The sequence below is a fragment of the Colobus angolensis genome, unplaced genomic scaffold, assembly GCF_000951035.1.
Source record: "Colobus angolensis palliatus isolate OR3802 unplaced genomic scaffold, Cang.pa_1.0 Scaffold10, whole genome shotgun sequence".
Lineage (NCBI taxonomy): Eukaryota > Metazoa > Chordata > Mammalia > Primates > Cercopithecidae > Colobus > Colobus angolensis.
The window spans coordinates 13,320,020-13,339,365 of NW_012110919.1; the positions used below are offsets into that span (position 1 = coordinate 13,320,020).

Here is a 19,346-nt window from a genome sequence, read left to right on the forward strand (position 1 = left end):
TTAGAAGTCAAGTAACAGTCTGGTTTGTTAAACACCAAAAAGAAGTGTCCAATTTCTGATCGCCAACAAAGCTACTGGTGGTCTAAGAAGGACAAAAAAGACCTCAAAACTGAAGTCTACTGAACTGTGGGATTTTTTTTGGCAAGTGAAAATGACAGTGTGTCCAACATAAGTAATGAAGAAGAGAGAAGGCAGCCATAAGTCTGATGTTCCAAAAAATCACGTCTGTATTTGCGTCACTGGAGAAAGTGTGTAAAGAAGCCACACTAATGAAATTATGATGGCAACACTAATAGTTAAATACTAGTTTCTTATATCACAAAAAACTTTTTGGAGGTTTACAGGCCTGCCAATATTTACATTTATTTCTTATTGTGTTAAAGAAAATCAAACTACAAAATTCTTTTATAAACTTTAGGAAATTTTCCTAAAGTTTTAGATTAGAAGGGGAAAAAAAAAACTTCGTTCTCAATTTAAGATAAATGACTTTCCTTGTTTAAAAATAACTAAAAATGCTCCTTATATTTTAGAGTTTTTCCTCTTAGTTTAAGAGTGTGAATTGTAACAATTCAGTTATGAAAGATGAAAAACATGAAGTTTTCTTCCCCACCTAAGGCAACAATAAAAAATAGATCTACTGAATACGTTGTTGGAAAAAGCTTTTTCTTTGCAGAGAGCGGGAACTAGTAGAATTTGAAAAAATGCTACAGGTTGTTAAAAGGCAGCCAGTCCCCCAGTCAGGGTCCTTTTACTGAAACCCCATCTCTACTAAAAAATACAAAAAAAAAAAAACTAGCTGGGCGTGGTGGCGGGTGCCTGTGGTCCCAGCTACTGGGAGGCTGAGGCAGGAGAATGGCTTGAACCTGGAAGGCGGGGGTTGTGGTGAGTCAAGATCGCACCATTGCACTCCAGCCTGGGCAACAAGAGTGAAACTCCATCTCAAAAAAAAAAAAAAAAAAAAAAAATTTAATAAAATGGACTCAATCATATCTTTGCCTTCTGAATTTCAACAGTCTTATTAAAAAAAAATTTTATTGAGGCTGGGCACAGTGGCTCACGCCTGCAATCCCAGCACTTTAGGAGGCTGAGGTGGGAGGATCACCTGAGGTCGGGAGTTCGAGACCAGCCTGACCAACATGGAGAAATCCCATCTACTAAAAATACAAAATTAGCTAGGCGTCATGGTGCATGCCTGTAATCCAACCTACTCAGGAGGCTGAGGCAGGAGAATGGCTTGAACCTGGAAGGCGGGGGTTGTGGTGAGTCAAGATCGCACCATTGCACTCCAGCCTGGGCAACAAGAGTGAAACTCCATCTCAAAAAAAAAAAAAAAAATTTACTGTATTTTATGAAATAAATTAGTAGGATGTACATTTAGGATAAAATTTTCAGATTAAATATTACATATAATGGATTATTGTTCACTGAACAAATCATAACACAAAAGAAAGCAAATGCTCAATGACCTTTTCTCTTCGAAGCTTTCAATGAAGGAATATCAATTAATTTAAATAAATTTTTTAACCACGTAAAATGCATATGGCTATCTAAAAAAATGGAAACTTTATTTCTAATGACCTACACAGATCTAGAAAATACTTGGTAAACAACTAGTTCCTGGAAACAAATTCTTCAAAAATGAACATTTTCACAGCAATTAAATGTCACTAAGGATGGCTATAAAAAATGTGATATTAGTATTAAAATATTCTCAGCTATATGATTATGATAACAGTGGTATCAGTGCTAAGAATAAACACATGAGAATTGAGGGAGGCATATATGATATTACCAAGTAGGTACTGACATGACAACCATATAACTATTTAGTATCTGCCCACTACATGGCAAGTACTTCCTTCCATCTTCTAGCTTTATCACGCATCAGAAAAAGTGAGAAATTTAAAACCTGAACTTAGCAGTATCATTGTTTACTGCTCTCTAACAAACATTTATAACAAGAAAATTTAAAAATACGCAAAAGGGCAAATACCTAATAGAAAGATTTCTGCTTTGAAACCACATTAAATCTGTACACAGTACGACTGGTTCTAAGCTCCCTAACTTTCAAGGCAACATGGAGGGTTCAAAAGGCAGCTAAAATGATGGAAAAATCATAATCGGTAAAACTGGCATAATCATTCTTCACACATGATTTCCTTTGAGGTCAGTTCACTGACTTTAGCAGAGAGTAATTTTTGTAATTTCTTGCCAGAAGTATGACAAAAGTTATCTTTCTCTAGGTCCTCTGTATACTGGGGCCATGGCAAAGCATAGGTAATACGGCAGGGGCTTCCAGTTGGTGGCTAACTGTCACAGTTTTCTGTTTAAGGGAAAGCTCTATCCAAACCTTCTTGCATTTGATATAAGCTAGAAAGTAGAAGGAGGAGGACAAATGTCAGAGGTCACTTGAATTTCATTGATCCCAACTCAAAATTACTACTCATATAGTCTACCATTTTGCTAAGCTTTGCTTCTTTCTTTTAGTTGTAGTCACACAGACCTGCCTAACTTATTTAGTTCATGGGAAGAATAAAATAGTTTTACTCAAAATTTTCAAAGTTGGCTAAATTATACAATTAATTAGACAAATGTTCATTTGTATCTTTTCTTTATATTCATAAGTGTGGCAAATCAAAGTAATTGGACATGAAGCTTTATTTTTCAATGAACAGAATGAGGCTAAAACAACACAAAAGTTATTCCCCCATCCCACAAACCTTCATGTACTCAATAAATACTGATCTTGATATTGATTAGTAAACCTTAGGTATCATAAAAGAAATGAAATATGTATTAATATTATACCTATAGTTAGAAAACAATGAAAAAATAAATCACAGCTATTAAGCTAAATCTGTAACAGTGTTGTTCACAGCTATGATTATATATGAACCAGTAACTCCTCCTTTTGGACTATACTTTGACTATACTGTTGATCACTGATGAGGAACTTACCTGGAGTTCTCTGAACCATGGAAAGCCACATTGGGGTCATATCCAAAAAATGTTTTAAAGACTTTAATTACTCTTACAATAACTACATCTTGTTTGTCATCTAAAGAACATGCTATTTCACACTTGATTGGGTTTCACAAGGTCCAAAGTGCATAACTTCTTGATGAACATCTTTAATAATCATTTAGAGCCTCTTCATCCTTAGGTAATGGAAGTCACATTTCCTCAGGCCAACATTCACCGCTGGCAACAGATGCATCAGAACCACCAGAACCAAAGAGATTATTCAATTCACATTTTAAGCCAGCCAAAGAAAATAGAACTTTAAAAAAAATCTAAGTGTCCAAGAGACTGTTTTGGCAAATACGGTTTCAAAAAATACAAGTCATTAGCTTCTTAATGTGGAAGTCGGACTTGCCCAATGCACAATTTATTACTGGCAAAGGATTCACCAAGATCTGCCAGTAAAGAGGGGAGAATTGTTGGAAAAGTGATCTATGTACACAATTCCAGTTAAGTTATAAAAGCAATATGTAATTTAGTAAAGGCTTGTGCTGCACTATTATGACAACAAACATTAAATCAAAATCAATTATCTGCCACATTTGGAACACAACAGTATTACTCACTGAAAAATCTTGTATAAAACTTGCTTAAAAAGGAAAAAAAAGTCAGAAAATGCCAGCAGGTGTTCCAGGAACATTCATTAGTAATGAGATCCAAATTTGGGGATCAATTAATAGATCATAAATCTAAAAGGAATTTCAGATCTCATTTTATGTGTGAGGGAACTGAAGTCTTGAGAGGTGACATGACCTGATGTGATGGCAAAGCTAAGAAACTATACCATGTTGTATTTCAGAAGTACTGGGAAAAGATCTGGGTGTACTCCTAAGCAATGAAATTTTCTCCCAGAGAAAGAACAACTTTTCTTTCATTGTTTTAATCTAATCATTGTTTTATCTCTCAGAGGGTAGTAATCCAGAAGTGACAGAAAAAGGCATGGAGACCAAAAAGTAAGGTATTACTTATTACTCTGTCAACTGGTACTTGTGATTAGTGAAGGACTGTGTTGGTTTTTGTTCAAAGGAGTTTATATTAATTAAATAGTTTTCATTATCTAGACTGTAAAATAGATTTACAGGTATGTGGCAAGTGAAGCAAGGCATATAGAAAAGCAAGGCATTCCAGGAGATAGTTAGTTCGCAGGAAGAGGAAGTTTTCATTGCAGTTTAGGGAGGAACCCAAAGGGGACTGTAGTTCATCCTCATATCCAGGAAGTCTTAACATCAGGAAAAATCTGTTTTTGTAACCCACAAGACTTTCTGCCATATCTGAAGTGAATGATCACATCAGAAGTCTGCAAAATAAAGCTTTCTATACTACAGAAGAAGCTGAAAGGGTTTGAAAAACACGACCCTGTCATATTACAGAAGACAAAATTGTTCTCAATAATAATTCAAAAACTAGGAGAAATGGTTAAAAGATTGTTGAGGAGCTATGTTTCAAGATGATACTGAGTGGAAGTATATTACACTTTGGAAAAAGAAACACAGTATAATTGGAATAGAGGTATAAGACTCTTCTTATGGGGCAGTAACTCATATTTTTAAATGACAAGAATATAAAGGCAACTGAAAAAGAGACAAATCCTATTATTACCCTTTCACAAGGTGAAAGAACTTGTGGCATTGTTAATTCCCTTTTGAATGTATAGAGATGGTTATTTTTAGGATCTTAGGGTCAGAAATTGTTGGTATAAAGGATTAGATATTGTTGGTATAAATACAGTTTTTTTTCAGAAACAGTTTTTGTTTTTTTTTTTTTTTTGAGACTATGCTATCTTCCTTTGTGTTAATATAAACAATTCCCTAAAAGCTGAGATGTAGGCTTTTAAAACTGTTTCTATAACCTGTAGTCATGTGTACAGTGGATGTAAACTACTCAAGGTTATACTAATAGACAAATCAAAACTCATTTAAAGAATTATGTTGTTATCGGTCTTTCTCTGCATTAAGAACTAAAACTGAATTTTGAGTGGTGGGTAAGCAAACGTTAGTCACCCCTAAAGTTGAGAAAAATTGGGTATTTTAATGCAAATCTAAAATCTTGTTGGGAAAGTGAAACACTTTTCAGTATGATAAGGTAGTCTGTAATGAAGTCACCCTCTAGAATTAGCTGGGGTTAGGCTCCTCCTTATAGCCAGTGGTCAAATTTGCTTTTCTATCTATATCCCTGTTTGTTCTCAGTTATACTCAAAGAACTGAACCACATTTTCAGAGCGAACAACCGATCAGAAGACAAACACAGAAAATAGGAAGGCATATCACCATCCTGAGGTATAGAGATACAAAGCTATCTGTATTCTTTCCACGTCAATGACAGAAAAAATGAATGGCTCAGTGGTACAAATTATAATAGGTCTCTAATGATTGTTCTTCACTCCACTTCTCTGAGGCATTTTCTAAAGCAAAGTGGTACTGTTATCTGCTCTCCCAGTTAAAAGTTATAGTTTGGTAACGGAATGGATATAGGAAACACAACTAGCTACGCAGATACTGCTGAAGAATAATATTTTAGGTGATAACTTATGACATTAGAATGACTGTACTCTTGGAAAAGTGCTAAGTGGTTTGGAAACCAACAGATTATGTTCAGCAATACCCACAGGTATGTTCAAGAAGCTTTACACTGAAATCAAAAGATTAAAAAATCCTCAAAGTTTTAAGACTAGATCTATGAATAACAACAATATAATGGGGAAAAAACAGTAGAAGAACTGCCAGGAAATTATTAGGAGGAAAATGTAAACAGCAAACAAATCCAACAGCCTAAAAAAAAAAAAAAGTGTCTATGTGTGTGTGCAAATAGAGCAAATCTGAAATCTCAAAATAAGTAAATCTTGGGAACTGCCAATACTTAATGGGAAGAAACTTGTGTATCAGAATGGGCATTTCAAAGAAACGTCTTACAATGTTTTCCAGCAGAAAGAGGACAATAACCATAAATCAAAATATAAACACATATATGGAAATTCTTGAACATGAGATAAAGAAACTCCTAAGTGAGGTTAAAAGAAGGCAAAAATTTTATCAGATGGAGCATACTTTTTGGCTACCTAGCTGGGTGGAAGATTTAGATAAAGCTTTCTTAAAACACTGTAAACAAGCAGAAAGATCCAGACACGACGGGGGAGTATTATCCATCTACAGGTACTAGAAGCTTAATTTTGCCTATATTAGAATATCTGATAAATTCCTAAGTTGCCTCACTGAAAATTTAATTCCTCAACAGATAAAGGGAGCAATGAGGCAAACATGCAACTATTTGTGCCTAAGTTTGAACACAAAGGCCAAAATAAATGATAATGAAGAAGGGACAGGAATTCTGGTAGTAATCATGCCAAGGAAAGAAAATTCCTGGGCATTATCAAATGTGTGGCCTACATCTGTTGTTGGAAATTTTGACAGTCACTCATGATATACTTAGAAAACAGAAGAAGGAGTGAATTGATAGATGGCTCAATAATCATAATCCAAAAAATAATGATTGGCAGATTCATGTCAACCTTGAGGAAGACCTCTGCTGGGTCTATTCTTGTTATGGTCCTGAAAAACATTTTAAATTGATAACTTGAAGAAGTGAGAGCATATTTATACATATCCAGGGAGCACAAAGCGAGGAAGGAGAGATCATACGCAGGATTACGTATAGAGTCCATTAACAAATATTGATTGAGCACCTTTATGGGTAAGGTGTTAAAATGAATACATGGATTAATCAAGACACCATTCTTCCTCTCATGATTCCATTTTCAAATGGAGATATAAAAATATGTACAGATAATCATAAAACAAAGTATTAAGTGACAAACTCCAGAGAGAATACCGGTAAAGTCATTGGATAGGTCAACAAAAGGAGCTATTACTTCTATCTAGCTTTACGTGTGTTGGTGGGTTTAGAATCTGGAATGATTTAGTGGACACAATCATAGGAACATGTTAGATAATAGAATTTGGACATGTAATAATAAAGAGAAGGATAATCTAGATTCAGAGAACGAAAAGCATGGCACTTACATAGGGAACAGTTTGTGGTTTTGCCTGATTAAAGAATGGAATTCAGGGCCGGGCACGGTGGCTCACTCCTGTAATCCCAACACTTTGGGAGGCTGAGGCGGGTGGATCACCTGAGGTCAGGAGTTCAACACCAGCCTGGCCAACATGGCGAAACTCCGTCTCTACTAAAAGTACACAAATTAGCTGGGTGTGGTGGCGGGCACCTGTAATCCCAGCTACTCAGGAGGCTGAGGCAGAAGAACTGCTTGAACCCGGGGGCAGAGGTTGCAGTGAGCCGTGATCATGCCCCTGTGCTCCAGCCTGGGCGACAACAGCAAGACTCCGTCTCAAAAAACAAAAAAAAAAACAAAAAAAACAAAAGAAATTCAGGACAGGGAACAATAGGAAATAAAAGTTGGGTAATAAGGTTCTGGGATGCAGGTTGGCACAATAAACTAAAAACAATAAAATTAAATTTAACTTGGATGAACTTCTAGTTTTAGGATGGCAGTTTGATGTAGCTCCCCCCTTTCTTCTTGAAAATCACCCCTAAACAATTTGAAACAGAATATGACCTCCAGCTTTAATGACTAAGAGGCATATATGAACCAATTACATAAAAATTAAGAGCAGATAGAAGAATGATTGATGACTTAGCAGAGCAAAAGGTCAAGTCCATGTGCCTGACGAAGGAGACGCCAGGAAGAAGCAGCACTTCCAGAATGCTGAAAATGCTTAGGAAATAGAATATACCCTCACCAAAGACAGAAAGGAGACAAAGGGCTAAAAACAGAAAAATTTGTCTTAAATCAGAAACAGTCTGAGGCAGAAGAAATTGAACCCCTAATCATACCCAGTGACATCAAGCAAAAAGGATAGGCTGGAGTTAAGTGCCAAGTACTGCTAGAAAGTTTAGGCTTTTAAAAAATAAAACAATTATTTATTTTCTTAAATGCTTTTAAGTTTAAAAAATGTAAATGATATTAAGACATAGTTTAAAATGTTTTTAAGCAACTCTTAATCAGGGTTTTTTTTTTTTTTCCAAAATACATATGCTGTATGTATCAAGTACCAATTTTAGAGATTCTAATTTTGTAGGGTAGGGCCCAGGAACTTATATTTTGGAAGTTTATCAAACTACTGAGCTAGTGTGAACAAGGAATCTATCACCTAAATCTATCAAAAGGTGAAATGGTATGGACAAATTATAAGCATTTTCATTCACAGGACTATGTACAAGGTATTGTTGCAGGAATGAGGAATAGTGTACTACACAAAAAAATTTCCTGTCCTTTTGGAGTTTATAATTTTGTAGGGAAGAGAGAGAGTAAATATATAAAATATGTAGAATGCTGGAAGTCGATAAGAAGAAAAATACAGCAGAGAAAGGGTAAAGGGAATTGGGTAAGAGGACACTGCAATTTAAAACAGGGTGGCCAAGGAAGGCTGTACTTAGAAGGTAGTATTTTTGAATACAGATTTGAAGGAGGTCAGGGAGCAAACCATGAAGGTATCTGGGGAAAAGTGTTTCAGGCTGAGAGAATAGCTGAAGCAAAGGCCCCAAGACAGGGGGCTGCCAATGTATTTTTATTCAGGGGACATAAACGAGGCCAGTGGAGCTGGAGAAGAGTGCGTGAGGATATGAGATCATAAAGGTAACAGAGGAGCTAAACTGTATAGGATTTCATGGGCCTGCGGAGGATCTTGGCTCTTATTCCTATGAGGTGATAAGACATATGATTAAAAAAGTAAATATTTAAAGGGTCATTTATTTGTTTTTTTTTGTTTTTTTTAGACAGTTTTACTCTTGTTGCCCAGGCTGGAGTACAATGGCATGATCTCGGCTCATCGCAACCTTCACCTCCTGGGTTCAAGCTATTCTCCTCCCTCAGCCTCCCGAGTAGCTGGGATTACAGGCATGAACCACCACGTCCAGCTAATTTTGTAATTTCAGTAGAGACAAGGTTTCTTCATGTTGGTCAGGTTGGTCTCAAACTCCCGACCTCAGATGATCTGCTTGCCTTGGCCTCCCAAAGTGCTGGAATTACAGGAGTGAGCCACCGTGCCCAGCCTGGGTCATTTATTTTATATGTATATTTATGACTGAAAAGCAATCAAACTTGTTCATGTAATTACTAACAAAAATAAAAATTGCAAGTGGTATCTGGAAACCTTAGCTGGCTAAATAAATCTAGACAGTACCTAATATAGTAGCTTAGCTTAAATTAAGTGTTTGATAAATATTTGTGAAATAAACAGATGGTGGATTTATAACGAAAAAGACAAAGAGTTTTTGAAGTTCTTGTAAAATTGAAGGCAATATATCAAGAATTTAACAATTATCCTAAGATGCAGCCTTCATAAAAGATTTCAGGGCATTTTTATGGAGTATCATCTAATAGATTTTCCTATTTCTTATTTTATATAGGTTTGGCAAGAAGGGGCTAATATAAAAAAATCTTTCAGAGTCATTTTGAAGCGTCTCCCTTTTGTTTAGAGTGAAATACAGTTTTCTTTTTTTAACAAGTCTATCTTTTAAGCTTAGGCTTTCCTGGGTTCTAGTTTTAAAATTGTGTTCATCATGATTCATACTTAAACTGGCTTTGTTTTATTCTTGTTAATTAAAAAACTTCATCTATTTTCACCCCGAAGTTTGGTTTATTTTTTTTCTAAATTGACCGCCAAAAAGGAACTGTGGAAGTGAAAAATCCACTTCTGATAGCTAGGAAAAGTGCAGCTTCCAAAAGAGCCAATCTACTCTTTCTGGTTGTCAGAATTTGCTTTTAAATTACTAGGTGATAAACTATCCCATGGACAGCAAAACAAAACTGTCCTTTAGTATTAGTATTCTGCCTCTTTTGCTTGGTAATAGAATTTTACAAAAGCATTATTATTATTATTATTATATTATTTTTGACACGGGGTCTCTCTCTGTCACCTACACTGAAGTACAGTGGCACAATCATTGAGGTAAGCCAGTGCACCCCTGAACTCCTGGGCTCAAGCAATCTTCCCACCTCAGCCTCTTGAGTAGCTGGGACTACCAGGTGCATGCCATCATACAGAGTTTTTTTTTTTCTTTTTTTTAAATGTAGAGGTAGGGGGTCTTGCTTTGTTGCCCAGGCTGGTCTCAAACTCCTGTCTTCAAGTCATCCTCCCACCTCAGCCTCCTAAAGTGCTAGGATTACAGGTGTGTGTCACTGCGCCAGGCTTCAACTGTTTGATTAACAGGAAAATGAGGGACAACTAACTCCTTCAACTATTGAAATAGTTTCTAAAGGAATAAAAAATGTTAACTTCTGCTATTACAGACAACTGCAGATATTTTTGGTACCATACCATGTTATGATTTCTCAGGAAAAATATGAATTCTGAAGTCATATAATATCAAAAGCATTACCTTACATGGCCAAGAGATCACTGATAGATGAACATAAAAATTTTAAAAAATATTATTTGTGCTAAATATGGGGATTAAGCTAGAATCAACTGATTTACCAAATAAATAGTCTACTTTCATTACTTTCTGTATCTAAGATTTGCATTGATAACTTTGTGTAATGCAAAAAAATTTATATAAATCTATATTAAACTATGTTAATTTAAAGTGTGGGATCGATTCTAATTACAAAGATTTGACTTCTTTTTTTTTTTAAAATCAGAGAGTTAAAATAGAAAGGAAGTAAGAGAATAGAAAACTTGGTTACTTGGTTTAGCAGTTTTCTCAAATTGAAAAAAATAACAGTAAAACCTCCAGGGTTAAGAATTTCAAATGAGGCTGCTACATAAAGAAGACAGACCAAATTAGCTTACCACTTGAACCATTTTGAGATATCTGGCATATCTTGGATCCTTGGCTACAGTTAAGATATTTTCTGCTGATACTTCACTTTCCTGTAGTCCAGAGTCTTGTGTACTGCTCTGCTGTAGAGAGTATTTTGTGTAAATCTTTAGACAATTTACAAAAGGGGTCCATCATGTTACTTAAAAGGAATGCTTCTTTCCATAATTCTAAGGCAATAAATTGCAGAAAAAAAAAGCATCTCCCCAAATTTAAATACCAATAATTTAATTATGAGATATATTTCCAAATATCTACAAATATTTAAATATCACTTCAGAGGAGGTTACACTTCAACACTATATTGGTTCCTTAAAACACAAGTATATTTATGCATTAAAATAAAAATTCTACTTTACTTGTCCTCAGAGTGCTGATACAAGGCATGAATTATATATAGGTGGTTATACTATTTTAACAAAACTTTTAAGAAAGCTAATAAAACTATAAATGTTTATAAATTAATAATAAATTTATTGAGATAATGATGAATTGATTTCCTAGGTATCTATAATCTACCTAATTGAGCCCTTTATTTAGCAAATCATTTTATTCTAAGTGGACATGGCTCTTCTAACTTTTTAGAAAGCAATTTTTGGAGAAGTTGTAGAAGAGAAGCCAGTTTGTCAGACAAAATTATCTGGTTTTATGTATTTCAGCTACTGATGGAACTATTAATGGTAACATTCTCTACAGAGTGGTTAAAAGTCATACTAAATACAACTTATAATAAAGAATCTTGGGGAATGGTTTTTTTAGATAAAAATGCTATTGTTATACAGGCAGTCTTCACTTTGCATGGTACCATGTTACTGAAACTTGTGCATATCAGAGCCATATCCTTGCTTAAATGCAAAACTAGAACTGCCTGTATACAGTACTTGATTTTTCTATCAAACCAAACATTTAGAAAAAGCTTACTTTTGTGAATCTCTCTCATTATCTGTATATAAGCATTAAGAAGAATTTCCTTAGGAGAAATCAATTTTATGTCTATTGTTCATGCTGAAATGTAGATAAATCAATATCTTTATATCTTCACAGTTCTTAGACTATGAATGTGAATTACATATTGAAGTTTTTTTCCTCAAATAATTCAAATATAAATTAAATCTGTCGAAAACTCCAAAGCAAATAAAACATCCAAAAATCCTTTAGGTGTCTTCTGTTATATGATATTGCTAAGTTTTACAAAAGTCGGTGTGTGTGTGGTGTATATATATATATATTCATCTATAATATACATAAATACAAAAATTCCAAAACACTATTAATAAAAAATTAAAACAATAACCAAGTATGTTTTTTAACAATTTATGGAAATTAAACTCACATAATAGCAACATGGTGCAAATGAGAACTATATCCTGGCCAGATATCAACTCTCAGTCGTTAACTTTTGCCTAATAACCAAGACCTCAACAAGGTTTAATTATGAAATGTATTACACCTTTGCTATTTGAATGATCCATTAAATCCTCTATCATATCTCTCAACTGTCCTTCATTTATTCTCAAATCAAACTCACTCTGCACAATTGGATATTCTATTGTGAATAATGATGAAATCTGAACCATGAAATTAAAGTTGCAGAAAAATCAGTACACAAACTTTGGGTCTTTGACTCATGTATAGATCAGAGCGAGTGATAAATAGATGATTTTTTTTAAAAGTGCACTATTCCCCTTTATCTGATAATTGAGTGAACTATAATGTCAATGAAAACTCTGGATTAAGCAATACTTAAGCCCACTTCAAAATATTTTGTATAAAATATACCAGTTGATAACAATGAAGAAATGAGAAGTTGATGTGAATATTAAGAACATGCTGAGCAGTTATTTTATTAAGCTAATCAACACACAACTTTATCACAGTATTTCAAACTTTGGAAGCCAAAAGAACTTCATAAACCCTGTAAATAAATACATAAACATTTTTAAATAAAACTGCCAGAGATATACCAGGTTATTCTGAATTTGCAAAGCAAATTAAGAAATTCAGCTGTGATTACTAGTAATCAATTTTTTGGGACATTAAATATGTGAGGACCAACACAACTGCATAAAAATTTTAAAGGGCATATTATAGACGGCATTCATAATAGCACCTGGAAAAATTAATAATCAAAGTTAGACAGGTATACTTAAAAATATTATAGAAATATATGACTGCTCTATCCACCACATAATAACTACTGGATAGAGTGGAAATATTTTCTTGATATTCTTTATAGATGCTTTGTTTTAGAAAGAGGATAGTCATATTTAGTTGAGAGAATATAAAGTTAAACTCCTCTATAACATCTGGATATCCTCTTGCATTTTATATATTTGAGTGGCCAGGATAATGAAATTTGCTATATTAAATAAATGGATGTTAAATTTTATAATATCTAATCAAGTAAATGATCATCTAATTTATTACCCAAATATATACTATATTCTAAATATATGGCTTTTCCTACAGGGCCTCATACCACACATCCTCAATATGTTTAATAAATTGAACACAGGTACTGAAAACAGAGTAGTGTAGTGTAGTGTAGCAGGTAAGTGCTAGGACTCTTGGCACCAGACTGTCTGGGTTAAAATTCTACCTCTTACATTACTTTTTGACCTTCAGCAAGTTACTTAACCTCTATATACCTCATTTGACCCATCTATAAAGTAAGATTGATAATATGGTGCTTATGTTATAGGGCTGTTGTAAAGATTAAATTAGCTTACGAAAGGCACTTAGAAACGTGCATGCCTTGGTACACAGAAAGCACTCCTGAAGTGTTAGCTGTTATCATCATTGTCAACATCATCGTGATCTAAAAAATATCCTGTGAAAAGTGCCTCCAGGTACAAAGGCAGAATTCCATTATAAGTCTATTTGTTTTATTTGCTTATTATTACTTTGGTAGGCCACCACTTTGATAATTATTTTGTTTTAGATTTTAATACCTCGCTGAGATACACTAGAGATTGTTCTCAAAAAACAAATAATTTTTATTTTTTGAAATAAAAAGTAATAGAAAATTGAAATTCATACAGAAGCATAAGTAAATGTTAAGATCTAAGAGCCAAATGTAAAGTATAGCTTTTATTAGGATGCTGATTCAAATGAATCAACTTCAGAAACACAGTTTTCAGAAAACTGGTATTTCTAAGATCAGTAGCTCTCAAATTTTAAGAGGCTACAGATCACCTAGGGGTCTTGTTAAAATGTAGATTCTCAGCAGTTTTGGGGTGGAGCCTGAGATGCTTCATTCTAACAAGCTGCCAGGTGATGCCCATGTGGGTTGGTCCATGGGGTGTACTTGAGTAACAAGGGGTTAGACAATACCAGCGAATGTTCATTCATTTTTATTTTTTTATTTTTGAGGCAGGGTCTTGCGCTGTCACCTAGGCTGGAGTGCAGTAGTGCAATCTCAGTTCACTGCAACCTCTGCCTCGTGAGCTCAAGTGATCCCCTCACCTCAGCCTCCTGAGTAGCTGAGACCACAGGTGCGTGCCACCACACCCGGCTAATTTTTGTATTTTTAGTGGAGACAGAGTTTTACCATGTTGCCCAGGCTGATCTCAAACTCCTGAGCCCAAGCAATCCACCTGCCTCAGCCTCCCAAAGTGCTGGGATTACAGGCATGAAAGACTGCACCTGGCCAATTATTGTTAATTACATTGTATATGATAAAGGCATTTATATAAGAAAAATGTTACAAAAGAACATGTCAAAACTTTTCAGAGATGCTCAAAAATTTATGCAGGGGTGAGATGATAAGATGTCTGGGATTAATTTCAGCACGTGACCAAGAAAATAGCTAAAGCAATTGTGACAAATCATAACTGGTGAATTCAGGTCTATTTTTGTTTATGTTTAAAAATTTTACAATAAAACATTTTAAAAGTACATTTCTTATAAGAACTTAGAAAAATTTCTAATTATTTTGAAGAAAATAATTATTTGAAGATTTTTCCTAGTCCTATATAGACTGATTTTCTTTTTTATAGGCAAAGAAAGTATTAACTTAAGGAAGCCCTTCAAAATAACACAGCTAATTTGTTTTCCCAAACTTCATTTTCTATGTTAAGGTTTTAAAATTTTACTATTCGAAGTTTTACATTTTTATTTTTCTTCCTTCCAACCTGCTGCTTAAGACTATCAGTTGCAACCAAAAACATCTGCTCATTTCTTAGAACTCACTTACCTGTGGTTGCTCTGAAGTGGCTTCCAGATGTGCTCCATTTGTGACACTGGTGACATTTAAAGGAGATACTTCAACTGTGACATCATCTAGGCCTGGGATAGATGACAACTGAAAAAAGATAAAGAAAATTGGTATTGAAATATGAAAATAGTACCTGCATAAACACTATAAGTTTCTAGGTTTGTATATTTTTAATAGCTGTCTTAAGTTTTAAGGCTATACAAATAGGTTCATAATATCTTGTCTTTAATTTTCCATGTCATAAACTAAAAGTGAAAGACAGTCACAAATTATTTTGAAGAACTTCTCAAAAATCTAATTTAGTTTATATAACCATTATTTTCAAAATACAGGCAATCCTAGTGTAACAACTGAGAGCTGGTCTTTGAAGTCAGACTGTCTAGGTTTAACTTTTAGCTCTACCACTCACAAGCTGTGTGATCTTGTGCAAATCTCCCTATGTCTCAATTATCTTACCTATAGAGATAAGAAAATGTACCTAGAAAAGATGTTGTAAAAATATTTCTATTAATAATACTTTGAAAAAAAAGGGCTTTGTGCAAATTTTGAGTTTCAATTATCTAGGATATGCCAAAGCTCTTGTCTTTACACTTTAATGTATGACACAGCTCATTCCTTTTCTTTTTCTTTGAACACTCACCGCTGAACGTTATTAGAATATGTTTCTTGTATGCAAAAAAAATGGGCATATCGTTGGTATTTCAACCTGAAATGGTTTAGCACTTCAGGTTAGATCTGCAAGACCCATAAAAACCTTCTTTTCTGAGTTCATCCTGATATCAATGACACACATTTGTCAGACGTTTGGCTAATTTTGGGGATGACTCTATGGCCATGGAAATAACTAAGGTTAACTTGTCCATATGGTAACTTAATGTGTGACCTTGGACTCTAACTCCCTAAGAATTCCTTAAACACTAAAATAAGACACATATTCATAATAAAGAATAATAATAATAATAAAACCCCAATGGTAATAAGATCTCAAGCAGCAATACTCATTGAGAACTGTTGACTGATAACCATAGTTAGCACAGTGGCTACGGCCCAAATAGTTTCAAGTGGGTAAGGCTGCTAGAGGAGTATCTTGAACATGTTCAAGCCCGGGTTTCCAAACAAGAGAAATGTTCTAAGAGAAACACAGTTGCTGAAATCCATAAGGACACGTAGTAAGTACAAACTAGACATTCTGATCATATTAAAAAGGGGTATCATTTTTTTCTTCCTCATAAATATTCACTGAATATTTCTTAGGTTTTTTTTGGTAAATGGACAAAGAAAATATTAATTTCAGAAAAGTTAGTAATGAAAATACACTAGCATCTCCATAACTTTATAAACAGAAAAAACACATGTAAAAAATATTAAAAATGAAACCAAACTAAATACATCACTGTTATCAAAATCTTTAAGCTTTAAATCTAAAACAGTCTTCTGTTTTTCTTAGTTATCATTTGCAATTTCTGACATGAAAACTGTATTCTTCATTAGCATTTAAGGTATTCGCAAATAGAAACAGATGATACTGTCTCTAAAATTTGCTCTGAGACATCTAAAGATTTATATAACTATTATTGTATTATCAAATAATAACTAGTAAAATAAATTAGGAATTTTCTATCAAATGAAGTGTGCTTGATAACAGCTCAAATTGTTAACATGTTACTCGCATTATGCGTTTGCCTAGCACAATGAAAGAAATCTCAAACCATGTGTACATTTGAATTAATGGTTCACAATGAACACCATTTTCTTTGCAACTGCAGTAAAATTAAAAACACAACCAGTATCACTTCATAGATACAGAAGTTAAATGGAATCACTCCCAAATGCAATGAAAGTTAAGTATGATTAAGAAAGCTGGTATATGTACAGCAAAGTTTATACTACAAATTATTCAGAAATACTAACCTTTGCGTCTAAAATATTGAGAGTTGTTTCAATTTGTTGGATACGAAGCGAAAGGTCTGCCAGTTTCTGGAAAAGAAAAATTAGAGACATAAAAATAAAGATTTTAATTAAACTGTTAACAACAACTAAGGGCAGATTTGAAAATATTAAAAACCATTAAATATTTGTCATACTCTAATATAGTACTGTCTTATTTACATGAGTAGGAATAAGAACTCTTCTATTACCCGTATTAGAATGCTTCTCAGTTTTTGGTTTTTTTTTGGGACGCAGTCTTGCTCTGTCACCAGGCTGGAGTGCAGTGGCGTGATTGCGGCTCCTTGCAACCTCTGCCTCCTGGGTTCAAGCGATTCTCCTGCCTCAGCCTCCCAAGTAGCTGGGACTATAGGCACGTGCCACCACGCCCAGCTAATTTTTGTATTTTTAGTAGAGATGTTGTTTCACCATATTGGTCAGGATAGTCTCGATCTCTTGACCTCGTGATCTGCCTGCCTTGGCCTCCCAAAGTGCTGGGATTCAGGTGTGAGCCACCACACCCAGTCGCTTCTCAGTTATTTTATAAAATTATATTCACTTATAACAAAGTGACATTTTCTGCAAACTCACTATCAGAGCAGTAAACAATTGTTGAGACCAGAATATAAACAAACCAGGACAGAGCCTTTTGTTTACTACTGTACCTGTAGTGCCCAGAATAGTACCCTGACACTTAATAGGAGCTTAATAATTATTTGTTGATGAATGAAGAAATTTTTTCATAGAAAATAAAAGAATAAAAATTATTCAAAGACACCCTGCAACAAGGTCTGCCTTTATAAATTACTTAAATGCATAAGCATATACAATTTGTCCCAGATTTAAACATCCATAGTTTGAAAAATAAAGGGGGATGGAATTGGAAGATAAGTAATTCATTTTGGAAAGAGAAGAGAAAAAACTAGAGTATTAAAACAAAATCTACCATCAAAATGCAAGGTAAACCAGATTGAAGAGCTTTTCATGCTTGTTACTCTATATAAATTGTCAGTATACCTTGTAAATATACACCTACACAAAGAAAGGTAACATCATAAAATATGACCTGTAAGAACATTTACTTAAAACCTCCTAATCTTAAACATTACATTCAGTCACATAATCCAACAGCAGTTAGCCAGTTTACAAGTTGGCAGATACACAGCATCCTGACTGTATTCTGGGCTATTATTAAGATCCTGACTATTAAGCAGAACTTTATCATCCTGTGACATGGTCACTTTGCCCACAATTAGAGGGGACAAAAAACTGAAAGTGGCCACAAAGCTTCTTTACAGATCACTTATTTTTAGGTTAACATCTTGATATCCACAAAGATATAATCCTCAAATAAAGTATTAGGATCTAGTTTTCACGGTATCAAAGCTAAGTTCACCCTTGACTTCTAGAATTCATTCACATAAGGCTTTTAGGTAAACACCAATACAGGTTTATAACATGTATTATGGATGAATCTCTCTCCAAATTATAAATGTATTCTTTAAAATCATAGAAATTTAATTTTGGTAAATCTTATCAGTGTCTCAATTCACTAGAGAAGAAATTCTACAGCAAATTAATATGTCAAGTGAATGATAATTTCCGACATTTAAAAATGGACGTATTGGTTTGACTGAAGGAAACAAAAAAGGAAACAAAAAATTGAATTAAAAATTTTTCTGTTTTAATATACCTATAGAAGTATTTACTTTTAAGCAATAATCATCAATATTGTAAATATTTGAGTCTTTACCTTGCTACATACGGCACACTGTATATGCAACATATCAATTGAAATCTTACACCAAATCTATGAAGTAGGAACTATTATGCCAGTTTTAAAGATGAGAAAATTGAGTCTTATAGAAGTAAAATATCCCGAACTCAAACCCTCCAACTCCAGAGGCAATACACTTCATCAGGTTTTTTGAGAGAATTTTCCATTGTTAAAACATAATGGTAAATTATTGGGTATTGCATAGAATTTTTGTTATCCAAAGCTAACAAATGATCAATTCGTTTCTCACTAAGATGATTCTGTGCCAAGAGGAAAAGCCTTTTGCTCTTCTGATTCTGAGATGATCACTTACAAAGTGGTTCTGAACTATAGTACATGAACTAGGATGAGCGAAAAAATTTCTACCTTTATTTGTATCCACTTCTAGCTTAAATTTGGCATTGTTTAAAAACATAGTAAAAAAAAAAAAATCACCGTAGGTCGGGCACAATGACTCATGCCAGCACTTTGGGAGGCCGAGGCAGGTGTATCACCTGAGGTCAGGAGTTCGAGACCAGCCTGGCCAACAGGGTGAAACCCCCATCTCTACTAAAAATACTAAAAAATTAG

The 19,346-nt window shown here is 34.2% G+C and overlaps 1 protein-coding gene across 4 annotated transcripts in view; it reads right to left on the reverse strand.

Moving 5' to 3' along the window:
* The window catches only part of CCDC53 (coiled-coil domain containing 53), a 47,381-nt gene that overhangs the window by 16,886 nt on the left and 11,149 nt on the right, over nt 1–19,346 (reverse strand). For 2 of the 4 annotated variants that reach the window (XR_001000982.1, XM_011934971.1), the window contains exons 3-5: nt 16,985–17,050; nt 15,053–15,160; nt 10,830–10,937 (exon numbers count right to left, since the gene is read on the reverse strand). Coding sequence is in view for 2 of the 4 variants with exons in the window: in XM_011934971.1 (XP_011790361.1) it covers nt 10,830–10,937; nt 15,053–15,160; nt 16,985–17,050 (282 nt within the window). In the remaining 2 variants the exon portion in view is untranslated. Of the gene's footprint in view, nt 1–10,829; nt 10,941–15,052; nt 15,161–16,984; nt 17,051–19,346 lie in introns of all 4 variants that reach the window. The other 2 variants (XR_001000983.1, XM_011934964.1) reach the window with 1 other exon arrangement.